General features: G+C 40.8%; 3 protein-coding genes across 7 annotated transcripts; all 3 read right to left on the bottom strand.

Annotated features, from left to right (window-relative positions):
• Positions 1–22: 22 nt before the first annotated feature.
• On the bottom strand, positions 23–6,531 carry plpbp (pyridoxal phosphate binding protein). The gene is made up of 8 exons (XM_008412877.3): positions 6,380–6,531; positions 4,079–4,186; positions 3,968–4,003; positions 3,811–3,886; positions 3,591–3,731; positions 3,373–3,515; positions 2,196–2,294; positions 23–1,757 (listed from the first exon to the last, which is right to left on the bottom strand). Exons 1-8 carry the CDS (start codon positions 6,467–6,469, stop codon positions 1,554–1,556), a joined length of 897 nt encoding a protein of 298 aa, XP_008411099.1. The 5' UTR covers positions 6,470–6,531; the 3' UTR covers positions 23–1,553.
• A 775-nt stretch (positions 6,532–7,306) lies between these two features.
• Positions 7,307–14,402, bottom strand: snrpg (small nuclear ribonucleoprotein polypeptide G). 2 transcript variants are annotated; one of them, XM_081608675.1, is made up of 4 exons: positions 14,207–14,402; positions 9,610–9,632; positions 7,767–7,891; positions 7,307–7,515 (listed from the first exon to the last, which is right to left on the bottom strand). In XM_081608675.1, the coding sequence occupies exons 2-4, from the start codon at positions 9,626–9,628 to the stop codon at positions 7,465–7,467; spliced, it is 195 nt and encodes a 64-aa protein (XP_081464801.1). In that variant the 5' UTR covers positions 9,629–9,632; positions 14,207–14,402; the 3' UTR covers positions 7,307–7,464. The 2 variants fall into 2 exon arrangements, with proteins under 2 accessions (XP_081464801.1, XP_008411097.1); XM_008412875.2 differs by lacking the exon at positions 14,207–14,402 and adding an exon at positions 9,811–9,965.
• A 289-nt stretch (positions 14,403–14,691) lies between these two features.
• LOC103466937 (uncharacterized) lies at positions 14,692–21,453 on the bottom strand. Of its 4 annotated transcripts, XM_081608674.1 has the most exons (4): positions 19,322–19,514; positions 19,111–19,192; positions 18,227–18,678; positions 14,692–17,525 (listed from the first exon to the last, which is right to left on the bottom strand). In XM_081608674.1, the coding sequence occupies exons 3-4, from the start codon at positions 18,500–18,502 to the stop codon at positions 16,086–16,088; spliced, it is 1,716 nt and encodes a 571-aa protein (XP_081464800.1). In that variant the 5' UTR covers positions 18,503–18,678; positions 19,111–19,192; positions 19,322–19,514; the 3' UTR covers positions 14,692–16,085. The 4 variants fall into 4 exon arrangements, with proteins under 4 accessions (XP_081464800.1, XP_008411095.2, XP_008411096.2 ...); XM_008412873.2 differs by lacking the exons at positions 19,111–19,192; positions 19,322–19,514 and adding an exon at positions 21,324–21,453; XM_008412874.3 differs by lacking the exon at positions 19,111–19,192 and having other exon boundaries at positions 14,692–17,522; positions 19,322–19,516.
• Positions 21,454–21,767: the final 314 nt, after the last annotated feature.

Genomic DNA, 21,767 nt, shown 5'->3' with positions numbered 1-21,767 from the left:
TAAATACACAGCAATTAGCTGATATTTTCAACAGTAAAATTTATTGCTTGGCTTTGGCCTCTCCTCAAAAACCAAACCAAACGATGCTGAAATGCCTTATTGACAGTAAGAACATGTCTAATCACAAGTTTACCTCCTATTTTAGAGTTGTGTTTTTTTTTGTTATTCCACTGACACTTTTAAATGAGAACAGGAAAACACTTGCGTTCCTCAGAGGAAACCGCTGGACGTCACAGCTGGCAGCTTTGAAAACCAAACATTTGCATAGATTCACTTTCTCTCACCTGGAATAACACCACTGTACAGACACACACACACACACACACCGAACAGAAACAAAACCTCCCCTCGGATTTGTCGATATCAAGAATAAAATCTGAGACATTTGGCACATTGTACGAAACCATATCAAATGCACGGTAATTGTTATAAAGGGATAAACAGTTTATTAAATCAAATCTTTGTTTTACAAGGAAAATGGTTCATTGGAGCGAGTGGAACTTTTGACCTCACATTGTTCAGTTGGAAAAATAGAAAACAATGAACCAGCTCAACAATTTCCTATCAGAACGCAAGAGAAACGGATTTCATAAAGCCAATGTCTTTTTAAACTGTGTCAGAGTAATGGAAACTAAAAGGCTTCCATGTGTGTAAAGTGTGTTAACACCAGTTACATATTTTCCTAAAAACAAACAAAAACTAAGATCAGTACTAAATGTGAGGTTATGTGGACCAGCTGTGAGCAGTCGGTATCCTACCAGTGGTAGATCTAACAATCATGCCAGTTCAGGGAATCCAAGAGAAATTCTCACTTGGGAGTCAAGAATAACTACCATGAAGAGTCAGAACAATTGTGCAACAGTTACTTTTTGATAGCTTGGACAATGAAAGTGTAAGACTTAGAAAGAAAAGACCACAGGCCTTATTCTGGAATGAATAATATGTACAGAATATCTGCTTTTTAAAGAGCCACAACAACTCCTGGTGCATATTTTATAGATCCATATGGGCGTTAATGCTACATATCTCAATGAATAGTGACCCAACTGTGCAACAGTCTCATTAAATATGAGGTGCAAATAAATGTTTAAACAGCATTTAATCAAACAGCTAGAAAATCTCCGATTTGAGAGTTGTGGAAAATTTGAGCCTACTAATTGTTATTGGACTGCTGTCAACTTCACGGAAGATACTGACTGCTGACACCTAAGTCACTGCCACAAAAAATCTTACTACATCTGAGTTCCTGTTTTTCATTGGCTTGAATTCACTGGTGGTCACTGTTTATCCACACGTTGGAAGTGAGAGCACTCCAAGCTAGAAACAGCTGCTAGACACAACTGGTAGAGATGGAAAAGACATCTTATCTCATTTAGTTCTCAACTGAATGTCAATTTAATGATTAGAAAAATCGAAAAGGGGAAAAAAAGTTTATTATTTTGTGACTACTTTTTTTTAATATAACGATGCAAGAAGGCTGCAGTTCTGACTCCAAATGTATGTTAGTTTCCCCCCCACCCCAATGTCCTGGAGGTGATTTTAATAATCTCCTTTTAGTGTTCAGATACGGTGAGATGGTGCATCTTCTTAGCAGCTTCTTCTGACACCGTCTTGGCTGTTTTCTCGGGGCTGGGAGCCGGACTGGGAAGGGGACTGGGATTTGGAGTGGGATTGGGAGTGTTCAGCGCACTGTTGGGGTACTCCCTGTTGCCGAAGATGATGCTGCCGACTCGCACGTTGGTGGCGCCCACTTCGATCTTGAATCCGCAGGAGAGAGTACAAGTCAGACCAAAGAGGAAAGAAATGTCCGTAATTGAAGTGCTGTTCAGAAAGTAACATTGAAATCCCAAAACAGTGTAAAATGGAAGGTGAAGGTAAAAATATTAGCCATCATGCTCCAGTGGTGGGCACACTTCCACTAACGCGCTAACGGCATAGCTAATCTATTCTTTCACCGATTCAGCTAACTTTGAAAATTAGCTTCCCTTAAGCTAAGTTGTAAACTTTCATTTGAATAAAACATCTCGTTTATCAGCTGTTAAGCATTCTTAAAATAGTTAAGTTTGTATTGATGCTCTTATTTTGAAGTGGATGAAGACTGTTTGCACGGCAGTTCTGTTTCCTCTCCTCATCTCACATTTTCTATAACCAGTGCTCGCACTGCTTTGTCATGATAACAAGCACAGATAACTTACCGCATGTTCAAAGTCAGTGGACATGCCCATGCTGAGCTCCACCTCCTCCATGGGCAGCTTCAGGCCCTCACACACCTCCTGCCGCCGACTCAACAGCATCTACAGGATGATTTAGACCCCAACCTTTAATGTACGTAAACATGAAGCCCAAACTTGACTTTTTACTGTTGCAATTAGATAAATAAAAGCAGCATAAAATTCTTCAGGGCAACAGAACTTTCTATCTGTATGTACGGTGATATTTTTTTTAATTATGACTCCCCTCTTTTTCTACCTACAACTAGCTGTGATTAGTCACTTTTTGGGGCGTTTTTTTTATTGCCTAGCCAGAAGAAAAAACAAATCACTTCAACAGAACCTGATTGCATGAAGTAGGGCCTTCATCAACATTAAGAAGGAGCAGTGCCTATCTAAACTACTCCAAGAAAGCCTCCACAAATCATCCAGGAGGTGAAAACTACTTTTGGGTATTTACCAAAATTTGTTTGATGACCTGGAGCATTTAAAGGGCTGTATTATGTATTTTCCAGGCACATGGTACCATTTTATAGCACAATAACGTAACTCTGTTACCTTCAGTTATTATGAAAACGCAATATATATTCAAAATAACTTAAAAGAAACAGGAATTTTCATCACAGCTGTATTTGACCCCATAAAATTGACGTCTGTCTATTTAAGGACATTCCACTTCAGGACATTATCACGTCAATGCTTCTCATTATGCTGTTTACAACCATCCTTAGCAGCATTAGACTAAGAAGCAGTTCGAATAATGAGCTCAGCAGACGTGCAGTTCCATCAAAGTGTGTGCTCATGGCTGTTGCCTCTAGTCTGGAGGAGCGGGGTTGAGGGTAGACCCAAATGGTCTGTAACCCAAAATAACTTTGGAGCCTCCAGAATGAGCTGGGGAGTGTTGCTGGGAACAGGGGTGTCTGGTTTTCCCTCCAGGACCTGTTACCCCTGTGACCAAAATTAGTTTATTGGTTGACCGATGGGCAGACTCTAACAACATCATCTGAAAAGCTAAAGTAGTGGAGTAAAGTGTCTCGCCAAGACTCATAAAATCACTCATAAGATAACATCCTGACATACTCTGAGCTCCCTCAGTTGTATTAACATGTGAAAAATGTCCTCGATTCCTAGAAATGAACTGACTTTCTCTGAAGGTTTGTACCTGAAAGTCAGGGTTGGGCCCCAGTGTGAGGTCGTAGCCGTAGCGACCGATGGTCATGAGTCCTGAGAAATGCAGGGCGGAGCACTGCGACACAATGTGTTTAACCGTGTTGACCGTGTCCTCCGGCGGCAGGCCGTGTTTGCCTGAAACCAAACATGCAGAGCCCTGCATCAGCAAATGCAACCTGGAACTTAATTTCTGTGATCAGCGACACTCACTCTGCTCTCCACTGGTGTTGACCTGCACCATGACCTTTAGCCTCTGGCTGCTCGCTCCTCGGAGACGATGCCACGAGCTGTTGACCTTGTCGGCCAGCTTCGCGGAGTCGATGGTCTCCACGAGGAAAAGGTTAGGGACGCCTGGAGGACAAGAGGACTCGTGACTGTTTGCAAACATGAAGCTAATGGAGGAAAGACTGGCAGAGCTGAAGCCACTCACCCAGCAACTTGTTGACGTTGTTCTTCTGTAGGTGGCCGATAAAATGCCACTTGATTTCTGGGCATGACTCTAAAATCTAGATAAGGAGGAAGAAGGACAGTTGTAAAAGCTAAAAGGTCAAAGTCTGCACTCCATCCTCTAGAACATGTGAACCTACCAGTGGATCTGACGCTTTGTCCACGAGCTCATTAACCTGGAAGGAGAGACGTATAGAGGTCAGTCTCTCTATCCATTCCTTGATGGCCAGCCAGCAGCGTTCCATACTCACATAGTTCTCTCCAAAGTTGCGCTGTCCTTGCCTGTAGGCCTCCACAATCATGTCTGGGGGCTTGGTCTTGCTGACAGCTACAAGGCGGGGCGGCACAGCCGGGAGCGTCTGAGGAAGGACAAACTATCCGTCATCTGAATCGGTGGATGAGCTCAGAGGTCGGTGCAGGTTGTTGCAGTGCCTCCAAAAACCATTCACACATTCAACTCTTTCAGATTCTGTCGCATTGTTTGTTAAAGGAAAGGTAAGAAAAACTATAAAAATCTCTGCTTGCCCTTTGTCGGTTGAACCCATCTAAGGGACAAGATTGGTTGATGCGTACATGCACCTGTGCCACGGGCCTCCGACCACCACCGGCAGGTAAGGCGGGTAAAGTGTCTTGCCCAAGGACACAGCAACAGAGACAGACAGAGCAGGGATTGAACAGGCAACCCCCTCACTGCAGAACAAACACCAACCACCGTTGCCAGCATTGCCCCATAATTTAGGATAATAGTAGTCACCCCCCTGTTGCCAACTAATGCCTTTTCAACACATAGTCAGGTCTTTATAAAAACAAATATCTCCGCCATATTGTTTAAAAAGATTTTATCGTGCATGCAGGATCGGTTTAAGAAAAGTTTTCATTCACGTGAACCTGGACAAATCCATCTCTGAGTGTTGTTTTAAACATACCAAACCCACAGGGGGCAGTATGGTGCAAAACTAAAACCTGTGACAGCCAATCAGATTGCTTCAAAACAATTATGACTTCCTGTTAGGAGTTAAACATGGCGCTTGCAGGTTTATTTGTGTGGACAGATATATGGGTTGTTTCAAATAGCGTATTTGAATTTAACGTTAATAAAACACAAGACAATGTCGCAACAAATATGTGGGTATATTGGCAAATTATTTGTCGAAGACTGTATGATCTACACAGCAAACAGTTTTCTCGGATCTCCATTTTGGTCACTATAAATCAATCAATCAAATTTTATTTGTATAGCACATTTCAGCAGCGAGGCATTTCAAAGTGCTTTACATAATTAAAATAAAAACAGCATGTGACATTGAATAAACAGAAAGGGAAAGAGATTTAAAAAGATAAAAACATTAAATCGCTATTAGTGACAATAAATAAGTTTTTGTGTGGATGATATGCTATAATGCATAAAAATTTATTTGTAACATTAAGTGTAGACTAGGCAGATTTTGATGCAATTTAGTGACTTCACACACAAAAAATGGTAAAGGTCAAAAAGAATCAGCAGGTAAGTTTTTTTTTTTCAGCCAGAAAGCTGCAATCAGTGTATTCCTAACGGAAAGATTTAGATCAAAGCATATTCATGTGCTGCAATGGTCCAGTCAAAGTCCAGACCCAAGTCCAAATGGAAATATATGGCAAGACTAGAAAAGTGTTCACTGACCAGCTCCATCTAATGTGACTCACATGCTATAAAAACAAAATGGCAAAAGATTCAGTCTGAAGACAAAGAGCAACGCTCAGAGACACACTCCCCCAAGAATATGTGTGGTGTGGCTGGAACGGCAATGACTGAATAGAAATGCGTACCACACTTTTCAGATTTATATTTGCTAAAAAGCTTGAAAAACACCACGATCCTTTTAGTCCACAAGTATGAGCTACTCTGTACTGGTTGAGATGCTGTGAGGGACCAACATCAGGACCAAACCGGCACAGTGTGCTGCATTATAACCAACTCTGACATTACCTTCATTCAAATAACTTTGAGAATCACATTTTGTGTTGGAAAATTAATTTATTTATTTTCTGGTGGACTAGCTGTTAGTTCCAAATGACTTTGGTTGTCATGTCTGATACAACACTGGTCCATCTCTAGAGTTTAAGAGCTTTTTTATACCTTGATGTTTCGAGAAAAATTCTGAAACAGCCTAATTAGGCCAAATGAAAATTACCGACCGAGATGAATTAAAAAGAAATAATATCAAAAAGGTCTCCCTGATCTGAGACAAACTATCAGAAATTGGGGTCATCCTGGTCAAAGCTGACCACCTGCTGTGATAAAAACACGCTACTCTGATTGGGTCAGCTTAATCCACAAAACGATACCAAGAGATGAACGTGCATCCACAGAATGAAAGGGTCCTCGCATTAACATGCTGTCACTTTAAATCACGAATCGTGTTATGAAAGTGCTGCTACAGGCTCGAGTGCCTTCCATCCAAAGGTTGAGATGTTTGGCAGCCTTGCATAACCTCAGCTCTCTCCACCGCCTCGCTGTTTTCCCGCCTGCAGATAGCGGAGCATCAGAGAGGTGCTATCCGGGCTGCTGTTACCTTGGGCCGCCGCGCCGCCGCCTGCTTCACCCGCTCCAGCACCGACTGGACCGCCTTCCCAACCTCCTCCGACATTGCTACTTTCCACATACCGTCAAAACGGCTACGAAACACTACGTGAAGGAGACGCAACGTCTTTGACGTCAATACGCTTTCAAAGTAAAAGTCTACCTGCAGGACGGAAGCGCAGACAGCGCCCTCTGTTGGTTAACCCTTAGTTTCACTTTTGAGAACATTCAGTAGTATATCTTTTACTGAAACGTGTATTTTGTCAAATGTTTTTGTAATGTATTGGAGCTCAATATATATATATATATATATATATACATATACACCCGTGAAACACTTTTGTTGCACTGATAAGAGCAGGTTTGTTTAACTAAAAATTTCAAACCCGTTTTCTAAATCATTCGTCTCCTTTAACTCAGTCCCTTATATCACTAAACCACTGAAATGGGGCATTTGTGTCTATAAGGTTTTGATTTTGTCTTAATATGCCGCTGTGCATTGTTTGTTTAGATGTAATTTTTCAAACATAAATCATGCTACCATATTGATTCTAGAAACATTTTTTCTGATTAAACTGAACAAGCCAGACTCATTTCTATCAAACACCTTACAACAATATTATATATCGTATCATTCCAACTTTCAGATGCTGTAGCTTAGCTATGCTGTTTTACAGCTTGTAGAAGTAGGAAGCAACTGCAGTTCAGGAATTTTGATGAGTACATCTTGTCTGGAGAATTTCCATTCAAGGTCACCATGCCGAAGCTGCTACTTTTGAGAAAAAGTACATCTAAAAAAACAAACAAACAAATAAATCATACAATAACATGCCTAGCTAATATTTACTTTTCAGCCATTTTAACTAAGTGGCTATTATAAAACAATAAATTTCCTTATAATAAAAAGGACAGGCACAAATAAAAATAAAGAAATTGTTATTTATTCCCATTAAATCACAAAATACCAAAATGAAGAGAAATTCGCCATCACTCAACTGCTGAGCCTGTAGAACAAAAATGTAAAAAAGAACAAAAGATAAAACTGTAGCTCATTCTTTCCACCATCCTCCTCTCTTCTCATACTCTCTCTAAAGCCTCCAACATGATGATGCTGTTTCCTCTGATAACCTGCAGCAAAGAAAAAAAAACAAAACACATTAAAATACAAAACATCTAACACTACATTCTTCAAATAGAATTAGATATTGTAATTTAATATAATCAGTAGTTTTAAACATTAATAAGTGACATTAGGATCCCAGAGAACGATGAGAGAATCTGGGTGGTTTCTCTCCGTGTCTGTTATCAGATTAACTCGCCGATTCTCAGCTAATAAACGTTAAAAGCTGAAGCGGGTTCCTGGGCTACGAGGTACTGACCACCATGCCGATGGTGTTCTGCTGTCCGCCCGGACCCATCTCCAGACAGTCGTCCACCACCAGGTTCATGAAGGGGTCGAACCCTCGTAGGATGCCCTGCACATGCCTCCCTCCGTTCAGCTTCACTGCAACACAAACCCAGAACCTCTCAGAAGATTTCTAAACCACATCAGACACCAGAAACAAACAATAAGCTGAATTTATTCCAGTTCAGTTTCCTTTTGTACCGTCAGATTTTTTTAAGTGAGGGTATGAAGAGGCCTAATTATTTTAAATAATTTTGCCATCTAAAAAAAAAGAAAGAAATTACAACCTGACTAGCAAGATTTTTTTGCATAAGTCAGTTTTTCTAAAAGACTGATAAATAAAAATTACCAGTCATGTTCTTGTAAGGTTAAAGTGAAATGTACAGATTCATCAGAAAATATGACTACTGAAAATATCTGAGGTTGGGAGGTTTTTCCACAACAGAAAAGGTGTTTGCTCGTATAAATATGTTGCCTTTTTAATTATATTCAATGGGAAATGATTTTTTACAAGCAGTCGGCTCCAGATATAGCGTTTCATTTCTTTAGATCGAATTTACAAAAAATATGTTGAAGTTAGAACAGTATGACAAAGTAGATGATAAACATTAAGTGAATAAAAAAAAAGAGAAATGAAATAAAATGTCATTTCACAGCTTCTAAAGCAGCAGATGTTGTCATCTCTAGTTAAAAATATCAAATACTAAGATTTATCAAACAAGGAATTAATTTAATCTACAATTAAACTGAAATTGTTGGGACAAATATTAGAAGGGCTTTAAAGGCCGTTACTCAGATTAAGAAAATATAAAAAAGGTTGATGTCAGTGTTTGCCATTTTTTACAATCTGGCATTCCTTAATCAGTTGAACTTTTATTTCACTATTCAAACCATTAAAACACTTTTTTACTATGCTAGTCTGAAAGTGCTGAAACACTTAAGTCTGATGATGTGGGAAAAATCCAACAGCTTTCCTCCCCGTTCTTCACATCAAATTGAGTCCATTTTAAAGTACAAATTCAACAGCGCATGGCAGGAATTTATATGGATATAACAGGAGGATGGAAGGAACAGCCAAATGATAGACATGTAGCTGAACAACAGTCAAAAACAAGACCAAAATCCAACTGTTTGTGAAGCTGCTCACCAACCAAGTAGTAGGAACAAAAGCCAAAAATTATAGTATTAAAAACCTCTGGTACTATTGTATGGAGTAGTAGTGGCATAAAGAAGTAATCCTAAACAAGTCAAAGAAATTGTGTGTTTAAAAGGCCAATCAAGTACTAAATTGATCAAAACTATTTTATTTATAGAAATTCTGTAACTGAAGTCAAAAATATAAAGCTATACGTAAACTGTGGTAGTTCAAAACAATGAAAAAAAAAAAAAAAAAAAAGCTACAAAAATGACAAAAACAATATTTAGGCAGAAGAAATACAGATTTTCTCCATAAAGTTGTGGAAACCATTAGGTAATAAAAATAATCATGTTAGAAGATGGTAAAATACTTAGTGACAGTCACCATTACTGTCACAACTGGATCGGTACATACAAATATTAGAACAATGAAGCTTGTCTAACAAACTATAAGTCTTAATATAAACTGGAGATGTGGTGGTTTATTTTTGCTTTAATCGTGGCTGCCTGTCATCTAGTGAAATAATTAGAGGGCAAACCACTCTTAAGTATTTCATTGCTTAAAAGAGTTGATCGAGTAAATGTAGCTAGTTACTAGCCACATCTGCCTCTGGCATGCTACAAGCTAACACTAACACAAAAGTGAATGTGTCTGTGAATAAAATTTGAATCATACTCACAGGAAAGCTTCTTGTCCATAAACCTAAAATAGAAAGACATTTTCTGTAAATGAAAGTCATATTCAGGACAGTTCCAACAACATTGCTAATGTTAGCCACTGAAAACAATACAGCTGAAATAATACGCTGCTTTCATTTCTACCAAGAACAAAAACAGTCAGATTACCGTTCCCGCTTTGCATTGAACCCAAGTAAACTTACTTCTTCAACTCTGGTGGATGTGCTTTGCTCATTTTGTCTTTAGTTGCAGAAAGCCTATATGCTAGCTGTTCGTTTGACAAAGCCGCGGAAGGAAAGCGTGCGTAGAGTCAGAACGGAAGCTGTGACGTAATTGTGAATTGGGCCTATCAGCGACAGGTGTTATGCCCAGAAAAGCCCCCCTGCCCAAATTTGCATCCCCTGTCGCGGGAGCGCGCATCGCTCTAAGCTCTCGCATATTGACGAGGAAACGGATAAAAATATGACCGAAGAGGAAATTTTTAAGATATTTGTAACATTATCACGTTTCCTAACCATGTAATCCCTAATACGGTGGGTTTTATTTCGCAAATTATTTGAAATAAATACGGTTTTTACACTTTTATTGACACATATGAATCGAACTTTTTTCAGTCCGTGTCTGTTGTAAACGTTCTCCGCAAATGGTTTGAAATTCTCTGCTTTGTCTTTTGATATCATAATAGCTCAAAAGCATTACAACAGAGACCCATTATGTAGAACATTTTATATCATGCTTCACTTCTAGTCTGTTAATGTAGGAGGAAATGCAACTTAATTTATGAGCCTGAAAATATTGGCATCCGTCTTGTTGATATGAAACTTATAGCATTAGCTCAGAGAACAAGTGTCATTACGTAGAAGAGATTAAATCATTTCAGCTCTTTATTTCCCCCAATTAGCACAGGGATGCATGTTTTGGCAATATAGATTTTGAGCCTGCCACAATATGCATCCCTTCTTTATTCCCCACAAATATTATCCTATCGATATAAAACATGTACCAGCAGTTCTTGGAACTACTCAGATTGTGTAGAAAAAATATTTCACTATTAACTCTTGAATTCTTTAAATTAGCACAGGGATGCATTTTTGGACAATATGGATTTCCAGCCTGCCAAATATGCATCCCATATCTATTCCCCTCAAATATTATCCAATTGATTTAAAACTTATAACAGCAGTTCTTGGAGCTACTCTCATTATGTAGAAATAGTTATTTTACTTTTATCTCTTTATTTCTCAAAGTTGGCACAGGGATGCATTTTTGGGCAATATGGATTTCCAGCCTGCCAAAATATGCACCCCTCTCTATTCCCTTCAAATATTATCCTATTGATTTAAAACTTATACCAGCATTTCTTGGAGCTACTCTCATTATGTAGAAATAGTTATTTCATTCTTAACTCTTTAATTCTTCAAATTAGCACAGGGGTGCGTTTTTGGGCAATATCTCCAGCCTGCCAAAATATGCACCCCTCTCTATTCCCTTCAAATATTATCCTATTGATTTAAAACTTATACCAGCATTTCTTGGAGCTACCCTCTGCAGCACAGACGAAGAGCGCAGAGAGAAAAAAAAGCGACAGAGCGGCGAATCAGAGGGAAAAAAAAGAAATTACAAAAAAACGTCATATTTTGGCAGGCTGGAAATCCATATTGCCCAAAAATGCATCCCTGTGCCAACTTTGAGAATTAAAGAGTTAAGAATGAAATAACTATTTCTACATAATGAGGGTAGCTCCAAGAACTGCTGTTATAAGTTTTAAATCAATTGGATAATATTTGAGGGGAATAGAGAGGGGTGCATATTTTGGCAGGCTGGAAATTTGCCCAAAAACGCACCCCTGTGCTAATTTGAAGAATTAGAGAGTTAAGAGTGAAATAACTTTTTCTACATAATGAGGGTAGCTCCAAGAACTGCTGTTATAAGTTTTAAATCAATAGGATAATATTTGAGGGGAATAGATAAGGGATGCATATTTTGGCAGGCTGGAAATTTGCCCAAAAACGCACCCCTGTGCTAATTTGAAGAATTAGAGAGTTAAGAGTGAAATAACTTTTTATACATAATGAGGGTAGCTCCAAGAACTGCTGTTATAAGTTTTAAATCAATAGGATAATATTTGAAGGGAATAGAGAGGGGTGCATATTTTGGCAGGCTGGAAATTTGCCCAAAAACGCACCCCTGTGCTAATTTGAAGAATTAAAGAGTTAAGAATGAAATAACTATTTCTACATAATGAGAGTAGCTCCAAGAAATGCTGGTATAAGTTTTAAATCAATAGGATAATATTTGAAGGGAATAGAGAGGGGTGCATATTTTGGCAGGCTGGAAATCCATATTGCCCAAAAATGCATCCCTGTGCTAACTTTGAGAAATAAAGAGTTAAGAATGAAATAACTATTTCTACATAATGAGAGTAGCTCCAAGAAATGCTGGTATAAGTTTTAAATCAATAGGATAATATTTGAAGGGAATAGAGAGGGGTGCATATTTTGGCAGGCTGGAAATTTGCCCAAAAACGCACCCCTGTGCTAATTTGAAGAATTAAAGAGTTAAGAATGAAATAACTATTTCTACATAATGAGAGTAGCTCCAAGAAATGCTGGTATAAGTTTTAAATCAATAGGATAATATTTGAAGGGAATAGAGAGGGGTGCATATTTTGGCAGGCTGGAAATTTGCCCAAAAACGCACCCCTGTGCTAATTTGAAGAATTAAAGAGTTAAGAATGAAATAACTATTTCTACATAATGAGAGTAGCTCCAAGAAATGCTGGTATAAGTTTTAAATCAATAGGATAATATTTGAAGGGAATAGAGAGGGGTGCATATTTTGGCAGGCTGGAAATTTGCCCAAAAACGCACCCCTGTGCTAATTTGAAGAATTAAAGAGTTAAGAATGAAATAACTATTTCTACATAATGAGAGTAGCTCCAAGAAATGCTGGTATAAGTTTTAAATCAATAGGATAATATTTGAAGGGAATAGAGAGGGGTGCATATTTTGGCAGGCTGGAGATATTGCCCAAAAACGCACCCCTGTGCTAATTTGAAGAATTAAAGAGTTAAGAATGAAATAACTATTTCTACATAATGAGAGTAGCTCCAAGAAATGCTGGTATAAGTTTTAAATCAATAGGATAATATTTGAAGGGAATAGAGAGGGGTGCATATTTTGGCAGGCTGGAAATCCATATTGCCCAAAAATGCATCCCTGTGCCAACTTTGAGAAATAAAGAGATAAAAGTAAAATAACTATTTCTACATAATGAGAGTAGCTCCAAGAACTGCTGTTATAAGTTTTAAATCAATTGGATAATATTTGAGGGGAATAGATATGGGATGCATATTTTGGCAGGCTGGAAATCCATATTGTCCAAAAATGCATCCCTGTGCTAATTTAAAGAATTCAAGAGTTAATAGTGAAATATTTTTTTCTACACAATCTGAGTAGTTCCAAGAACTGCTGGTACATGTTTTATATCGATAGGATAATATTTGTGGGGAATAAAGAAGGGATGCATATTGTGGCAGGCTCAAAATCTATATTGCCAAAACATGCATCCCTGTGCTAATTGGGGGAAATAAAGAGCTGAAATGATTTAATCTCTTCTACGTAATGACACTTGTTCTCTGAGCTAATGCTATAAGTTTCATATCAACAAGACGGATGCCAATATTTTCAGGCTCATAAATTAAGTTGCATTTCCTCCTACATTAACAGACTAGAAGTGAAGCATGATATAAAATGTTCTACATAATGGGTCTCTGTTGTAATGCTTTTGAGCTATTATGATATCAAAAGACAAAGCAGAGAATTTCAAACCATTTGCGGAGAACGTTTACAACAGACACGGACTGAAAAAAAGTTCGATTCATATGTGTCAATAAAAGTGTAAAAACCGTATTTATTTCAAATAATTTGCGAAATAAAACCCACCGTATTAGGGATTACATGGTTAGGAAACGTGATAATGTTACAAATATCTTAAAAATTTCCTCTTCGGTCATATTTTTATCCGTTTCCTCGTCAATATGCGAGAGCTTAGAGCGATGCGCGCTCCCGCGACAGGGGATGCAAATTTGGGCAGGGGGGCTTTTCTGGGCATAACACCGGTTTCAACGTTCCAACAACCACACACCGCCCCCAAGAGGTCAGGAGGAGGCAGCGTCTTGAACACGTAGCGAAGCAGGTTTTGTAGAATCATTGAAAACATTTTTAATGTTTAAATGTGACGCTTTAAACCAATTCAAAAGTCTTATATAGAAATACAATGTATTAGTCCTTCAGAATAAAAAAATTCAAAATGTCTCAGTTTAATTTTATGTACCTCCAGATATTTTTTTAAAGAAATATATCAGACTATACGTCAGGTCAAGATATTTTATAAGAAACTTGTCCAGTCAGTCTAAATATTTTTAAATACAATTATTCACAGTCTAGTTCAATATAATTTCAAAACAATTCAGACAGAAAATGATGAGCAGGGGATGAGCTTGTTAAGGGCAGTGCAGGTCAAAGTGAAAGACAACTTCAGGAATTGATTATCCATACAACCTTATTGTGCTAAACAGCTAATAGCACTGCTGCTCACCCAGAAGAGCTGGCCCAAGTGGCTGGGAAGAGGGAGGTCTTGGCGTCTCCAATAGGCTGCTGTCACCATGACACCATCCCAGATTAAACAGAAGATGGACGTTTTCAGAAACTCTGAAGTTAAAAGGCATACATTCCAAAAATGTTACATCTTTAAGAACCAATATCTATGTGGCTTTGTTAAATTCCAATACATAATTTTTCCAATGAACAAATGCACTAAAGCAGTGTTTCTCAACCCTGGTCCTCACTGCCCCCCTGTCCTGCATGTTTTAGGAGTTTCCCTTCTGCCACACACCTGAATTGTATCTCTGGGTGATTAACAGGTTTCTTCAGTACTTGATGGTCATACAATTATTTGAATCAGCTGTTCTGGAATAGAGGCACATCTAAAAACATGTAGAGCAGGGGGGCGGCGAGGACCAGGGTGGAGAAACACTGCACCAAAGGCTCCCCCCCCAAAGAATTCTCAGGCTGACAAAGTACTGCAATAAATCATTTTATTTAGGGCATTAAAAAAAAAAGTCAAGGTCTTTATATGATGTAAATAAATTCCTTGGGTACATACAAGAGGCCAGTCATGTTAAGGCAGAAGAATCCACCATCAAACCTTAATACCAGTCTCACAATGAGAAAAAACAAATATTTCAGCTGTATAGTTATTTTATGTCATCTATAAAGCAGTATGAAACAATTTATTGAAAAAAAAAAGATAAAATAACTTCTCACAGTAGCACCTTAAAGACAGTAAACAAAAAGAAAAAAACAATGCCCGCCGCTTCTCAACTGCTGTTAATCCACATGTTTGCATAGATGAGACGTTCAAGCCAACTGTGTCAAACTGAATCTGAACTACAGAGAACAAGGATTTCCATGAAAGATGCTTGGAACAGGTCAACTGAACCAAAACCTCCACAGAAACTGGACACAGCATCAGCCCAGAGATTTATTGTTACACCACTCAAAGGAAATGCAAGGTTGAATTTTTGTTCAAATTGAAGCATCTTGTACCAGTTTGTTCTACTAGGGGAAAAAATAACATTTGAAGGGGGGCCAGGGGGAGGAATCATTTTCTGCATCAGCAACTGCATTTAAACCAACTTTAGAGACTGTCAAACAAACAACAATTCAAATCAAGTTGTGTTGAGAACTATTGTGTCTTCAGAAGTATAAAGTATGCTTCCTCAGCATAATAGCACACATTGCTGCAAAGTATTTAATAAGAGTACTTTAAAAATGTGCTGGGAAAAAAAAAATATATATATAGAAGCCAGGCTAGAATCCACAAATGCATATAGAGATCCAGCAGGATCCTTCTGTTGTGATTCAATCAGGGGGAAAGAATGATCTGATTAATGCATTTATTCACTTTCTAAGGCAAACTGGACATTTGACTAAAGAACAAAAATCCACTTGGCTAATGTCAACTGTAGTGTGTAGAGATTTAAACCCATCAGTGCAAAGCTGCTGTGGTTCACGAGCTGATGACCATCTGTGGTAATGCTGTTTCTGATTGTCATTTCACATTTGCTCCTAACCGGTTCAGTGGCGATGCTTGGTCCCATCACCAGCAGCTCTGTTTAAACTGATGGATGTCATTTAAACCACTCCAGAGATCAGAACACCTGAAAGGTAATCTGTGGTTAAAGGCCTACATGGACTTCCTTTAGACCCTGATATGTTATTACAGGATGACATTCAATCATCAGCTCCATCAGTCAAATAGTTACTTTCACACATTTTAGCATTTTCAGCTCTCCTACACCAAGCTGACATGTTCAGCACCTGAACGCATCACAACCCGACTCAGGGAGCAGAACCAACGCTCTGGGTCCAGCCCCTGCTGTCCGTTTGGCGCATGAGGAAGCTGCAGCTGGCGGTCAGGCTTTGCTGGGCTGCAGTGAGATGCGCTGCTCCTCCACCTCCACACGGACCCGGAGATGCTCCTGGCAGTGTTCTAGAAACGAGTCCAAAGCGGAGAAGCCCTGCTGGCAGGGAACGCAGTGGTACAGCCTCTGTTTCCTGGAGGCCGGCCCTTTGGACCCGTCCATCTCACACGCACACACGCTGCACTGGCGCTGTCTCACCGACGCCTGGTGCAGCTCTATGTGCTCCTTCAGCTGTTGCTGGGTGGAGAAAACCTCTGGACAGGAGGGACAGGGGAACTCGCTGTCCTCTCGCTCAGACTCCTCTCCCGAATCGTCCACACTGGGCGAGATGCTGCGCGGCTTCCCGAGGGGACCCGGTCCGGCTGCCGGGCCGTTAGTGAGGGATTGGGAGTCTGGGACGGCGCAGTCTGCGGAGCTGCCGTCGTCGTTGATGGCGATCGGGGCGGAGCTGGCTGCTTTGTGCTGCCTGCAGTGTGCCCTGAAAGTCAGATGGTGACCAAAAACTTTGCTGCAGATTTGACACGGATACATGCCGGGCTTCCGGCTCCTCTTGACGACGGGCCTGGCCTCCCTCCTGGTGAGCTTCTCTCTGCGGTGCTTCTCTTTGCGGTGCATGTACAGCTGCGACGTGCTCCTGAAGACCATGTCGCATGAGCGGCAGCTCAGGAGCTTCCTCTTGGCTTTCAGGGTCACCACTGCAGTCCTCTCCTCCTCTTCCTCACTCGTCACTTTGGTGCTGGGAGTCTCCTCCGCGTGGCTGTCCTGAAAATGCCGCCGCAACGAAGTGTCAGAGCAGAAAGTCCTGGAACAGATCCGGCAAGCGTTGACAGCGCCTTCGCTGGGCCCCGGCGTGTCCGAGAAATCCGAGTGGGCGGAGTCGCCCTCAGAAACGGGTGGAGAGTCGTCTGGGAGGCTGCGGGCGTCGGCAGCGTTGGACGGAGACTCGCTGCAGCCGGCCTGCTGGTGGTGCAGAAGTGCCTGCTTCTGGCTGAAGCCCCTCCCACAGGGGGCGCAGGCGTACGGGCTGCTGTCCAACAGGTGTGGCTGGCGGTGCAGCGGCGTCTCCTGCAGCCTGCCGGGGTGCGACAGCAGACCGGCGCATGGTGCGCTGCAGCCGTCAGCCTCCAGGTTGCAACGGTGCAGCTGCAGGGACGACCTGAGGGAGAACTGCTGGCCACACAGCGTGCAGCGGTGGGGCTTCGGCAGCACGCCGTCCCGCTCCTGGTGCTGCATTACGTCTTTGGGATAAGGGAAGCCTTTTCCACATTCCTGACAGCCGTACAGAGGAAGGTGGGAGGGCGGGTGGCTTGCAGCGTGCTGCTTGGCATCGGTGCGTGCGATGAAGCTGGCCAGCCTGGACAGGGTGTCCGCTCTGAAGGAGCCCTGTGACCTGGAGGAGCTCCAGCCGACCCCGTCCATCGCTCTGCCCTGCTACAAGACAGAGGACATCAGAGTCACACCAATTCCATTTAGCAAATGGAAATAGTTATTGGTAATCCTAACTTATCTTTACAAAAAAAAAGGGATGGGTGGAGGGAGGGCACATATATTAACAGGGTTAAAGTTAATACATTTGTACACAGCAGCACAATGGTGTACAAATCTAGACCCGATTTTAATTTTAATCATCTGAGGGAAAGCTGATGAGTTTAGACTTATTTAATGTTACACTTACTTTATACTAAACGTTAGATCATTGTGAAGAAAGATGAAAAGTCAAGGCAGTTGTTTAACAGCAGAAGGGGGCGCCACCGTTTTGTTCATCTCAGTGACACTAATCCAGAGGTCTACAGCTCCAGGCCTGCAAATCGTCCAACACGATTTGCAGACGCAAGTAAAATGGCTGAATCACCTCCTGAGGAACCAGTCAGGTTCTCCAGAGACCTGCTAATAACCCGACTGTTGGCTCAGGAGTGTGGAAGCAGAGACATTTTAGAGTTGCAGAACACCAGCGCTACAGGCCTGTAGCGCTGGTGGTCTCCAACAGCGCTACAGTTGGAGACCCCCTGTAGCGCTGACCTGGTCATGGTCAGCGGCATTCTGCTGAATGGTGAAACCTCACCCACGTCTCATGTCTTTTCAAGGTGGTGGAGTGTGTAGCTATCCGAGGTCTTTACTGCAGATTCTCTCACCTGAGCTGTGGATCTGGGCAGCTTCTCCAGGATTACCACAGGCCTCTTCAACGCCTCTGCAAACAGCACCCTCTGTGACTGCATTCTTTGTTTTGGTGGACGGCCACGTCCTGGAAGACTCGCAGTCGTGCCATATTCTTTCCATGTTTGGATGATGGCTTCAACAGAGCTATGAGAGATCTTCAAGGATTTGGATATTGTTTTACAACCTAACCCTGCTTTAAACTTCTCCACGACCTTCTCCTTGACTTGTCGGCTGTGCTCCTTTGTCTTCATGATGCCGTTTGAACTCTAGTAATTATAGCTCGACCCTAGTTAGTAGTGGTCGACATTGCATTTGATTTTATGTACAAGTATCAGAATGAAAGGGCTGAACAGGCAACATGTCTTCTGATTTAATTTTCTGGAGAAGTTTTGTGTGGTTTTCTGTGGTCTGCCCCAGCTTTCTCGTTCTGAAAGAAATACAAGTAAAATATAGCATTGATAGGGTTACAATATCAGTAAGGGAAGTGAAATAATCACTCTGCAGAAACTGCTAGTGGTTTTTCATTCACATCTTGTATCGTTATTTGTCAAGAATATCAACTCTCTCTAATCCGGCTTGTTCACTTAAGGGTGACCTTTTTCTTAGGTCTTTGCTGAAGTTTTATCCCATTTAAAAACAAAAAACACACGAAGTTGAGACACTGATCATTTAGGCGTTGATATGTCTGCTTAGGTGTGGACTTCCCCTTTTTCAAATGGCAGAACAGGGCTTTGGAAAATACAAGAATGTCTAACATGGCGCGAGACCATTTGAAATCACTTCCACACTTAACTGCATTCTATTAATAAATAAACTTAGCTGCAGACTTCGAGATACGATAGTCAAAGTGAGGTCTCACTCCCTTCTAGCTTGCTTCCTTCCTTCCTTAACTGACGCTTCCAGTAGCTGCTAAAGTTTCATATCTTCCATGTAGTTGAAGCCTAAACGAGCAGACAGCTGTAAAGTGAAAGCCAGTAGCTCCATGTGAAAGTAAACAGTTAGCTCCCTGTGTGCTAATGTTAGCTCGTTGGTAAGCTGTGCGAACATGGCTCCGTGTTTTAACGGCTCACCTGCTCTCTTTCACAACCCGAGGGACTTCTGTATGGGCAGTTGGCTATAGACACACTAGGAAGCGGTACAGGTTCGTTCTAACCGCGTGGTCCAGAACCACGGCACTGGCATGACTGCAATGGGTCGTTCGAGCGAAGTTTTTGTAGTAATCAGGGTCACTTCCGGTGTGTCATTCAAAACAGCTTTGCAGTTCCCAGTGAGTTTTTGACCCGCCCACAAATACACCCGATAAATACAGATAAAACATCCCTTGTAAATATATTTCTAAAAAAAAAGAAAAGAAAAAGTAGCACAATTTTTGGATTTTGATTCAATAATATATGCTTTTAGTTGGTTCTTTTTTTTCTTACGTACTTTTTGCAAAAACATTTACTTATTTCTGCAGCAGTTATATTTCACAGCCATTTCGGAGTGAGTTTCTTTCTTTTTTTATTTATTTTTTTTTACATATGTAAGAAATTACATATGTAAAAAGTACTTCATGGGCATATGGTAGATCCCCCCTCCTTTTTTTTTACTTTTTGGAAAAAAAAGGGAAAGTTTAGTGGAACTTGCAAAAACCAGACTGGATTAATGGACAGTTACAACTGTTAGACCAGTGGTTCTTAACCTTTTTTGAGGTACCGAACCCAAGAGTTTCATATGTGCCTTCACTGAACCCTTCTGTAGTGATAAATAAAATGTGATACCGCCCCCCCCAAATTCAAGACATAGGGGTGACCCAACTAGAGTCCAGTTGGGTCACCCCATGATCACCAAGTCTTCTTAAAAGGTAGTCTCTGAGAACAGTTCTTCAAAATATAGTCAGTGTTTTCAGCAAAGTTGAGCTGACTGTCCAGGAACCACCCAAGGTATTTAAAATTTGCCAGTTTCAACGGGTTGGTCATTGAGAGAAACTGGAACCACGTTAAGGTCTTGTTTAGATCATTTAATTAGCTCCACATTGTTAAGATAATAAAAAAATCAATAATAAATAAAGACTTTGCGGTATTCTGATTTAGTAATGTAATTATATTAGTTGTGTTACCACCCCCACGCCACTAGAGGCAGTACCAAGCCCGAAAAGATGCGACTAAGCAGTAGATTTAGAAGTACACCGAAAGCTACAGAATTTGGTAAAAACTGTGAGCTTTGCTGAAGTTAATAAAGACACAAGTTCAAATCCCTGCCGAAAGTGGAGCTCCTTCAATCAGGGCTCATCCACAGCTCTGATTGGCTCAGCAAAGTAACGTGATCCTCTGCAGCAAGTGATGGAAAAGGGGGGCATCATCACAACTTTACACAAATGTGTCTTTACCTCCGCGGCAGAGGCTCCGCCGACCCCTGAGACCGACTCATCGAACCCCTGGGGTTCGACCGAACCCAGGTTAAGAACCAATGTGTTAGACAATGGGAAGGAACAATTATGGTTCCGTTCGCAGTGTTTCTCTATTCCGTTCCTCACGCTCCCCTGCTTTGCATGTTTAGATGTTTCCCTTCTGCCACACACGTGGATTGAATCTGGGTACAGCCTTCTGCAGTACTTGATCGCTGCAGAAGAGGTCATGCAATTGTTTGAATCAGCTGTCCTGAAATAGAGGCACATCTAAAACATGCAGAGCAGGAGGGCCTGGGAACTGGAATGGAGAAGCATTAAGGAACCCTGACTTCTGTGTTTCAGAAGCAAAATTTGCTTTCCACCCCTCCCCCAACCTCTATACGAGATGTAAATAGCTGGAAATCTAGGAAGCTCCTGTGAGTAACTAATGGAAGGAAGCTTAAAATGCTTGATCTTCAATTAAAATAATTAGTAAGTAAATCTTTGAAATGTTCTTTTCTTATTGTGACATTTAACAAATAGAATTAGCTTTGGTAATTCTAGCTGACCTAAGGCAAGAAAAGTTTGGTCTGATTTAACAGAGAGAAACAAAGATTATTAATCAAAGACAACACAGGCAAACACAAAATGCATTCTTAAAATGAAGTTCAAGAAGGAGAAAAAAAAAAAAGATCCAAACCTACATGGTGCTGTGTGAAAACTGATTAGACCTCCTGTTAAATCATAACTGATTTATCACATACGAGTTCACTGTCTCTAGACACACCCTGGTTTAATTACTGACGCAGCTGATCTTAATCAAGACATAGCTTAAACAGGACCTGCCTGACAAAGAACACCAAAATATCATCAAAAGGCAGACACCATGTGGAGATCCAAGGAAATTCAGAAACAAATAAAGTAATTGGTTTCTATCAGTCTGAAAAGGGTTACAAAGTCATTTCTAAAGCACTGGACTCCAGTGAACCACAGTAAGAGGAGTTACCGACACACGGAGAAAACATGGGACAGTGGTAAAGCTTCCTATTGGCTGGTGGAACAAAATTACCCCAAGAGCTCAGTGACGACTCACCCAAGAGGTCACAAAAGGCCTCAGAGAACATCTAAAGAACGGCAGGCCTCCCTGG

This window comes from Poecilia reticulata, chromosome 7, assembly GCF_904066995.2.
Source record: "Poecilia reticulata chromosome 7, P_reticulata-male-v2, whole genome shotgun sequence".
NCBI classification, from domain to species: domain Eukaryota; kingdom Metazoa; phylum Chordata; class Actinopteri; order Cyprinodontiformes; family Poeciliidae; genus Poecilia; species Poecilia reticulata.
Note: the sequence above shows the minus strand (reverse complement) of the source record. Positions and strands in the feature narration are given on the sequence as shown.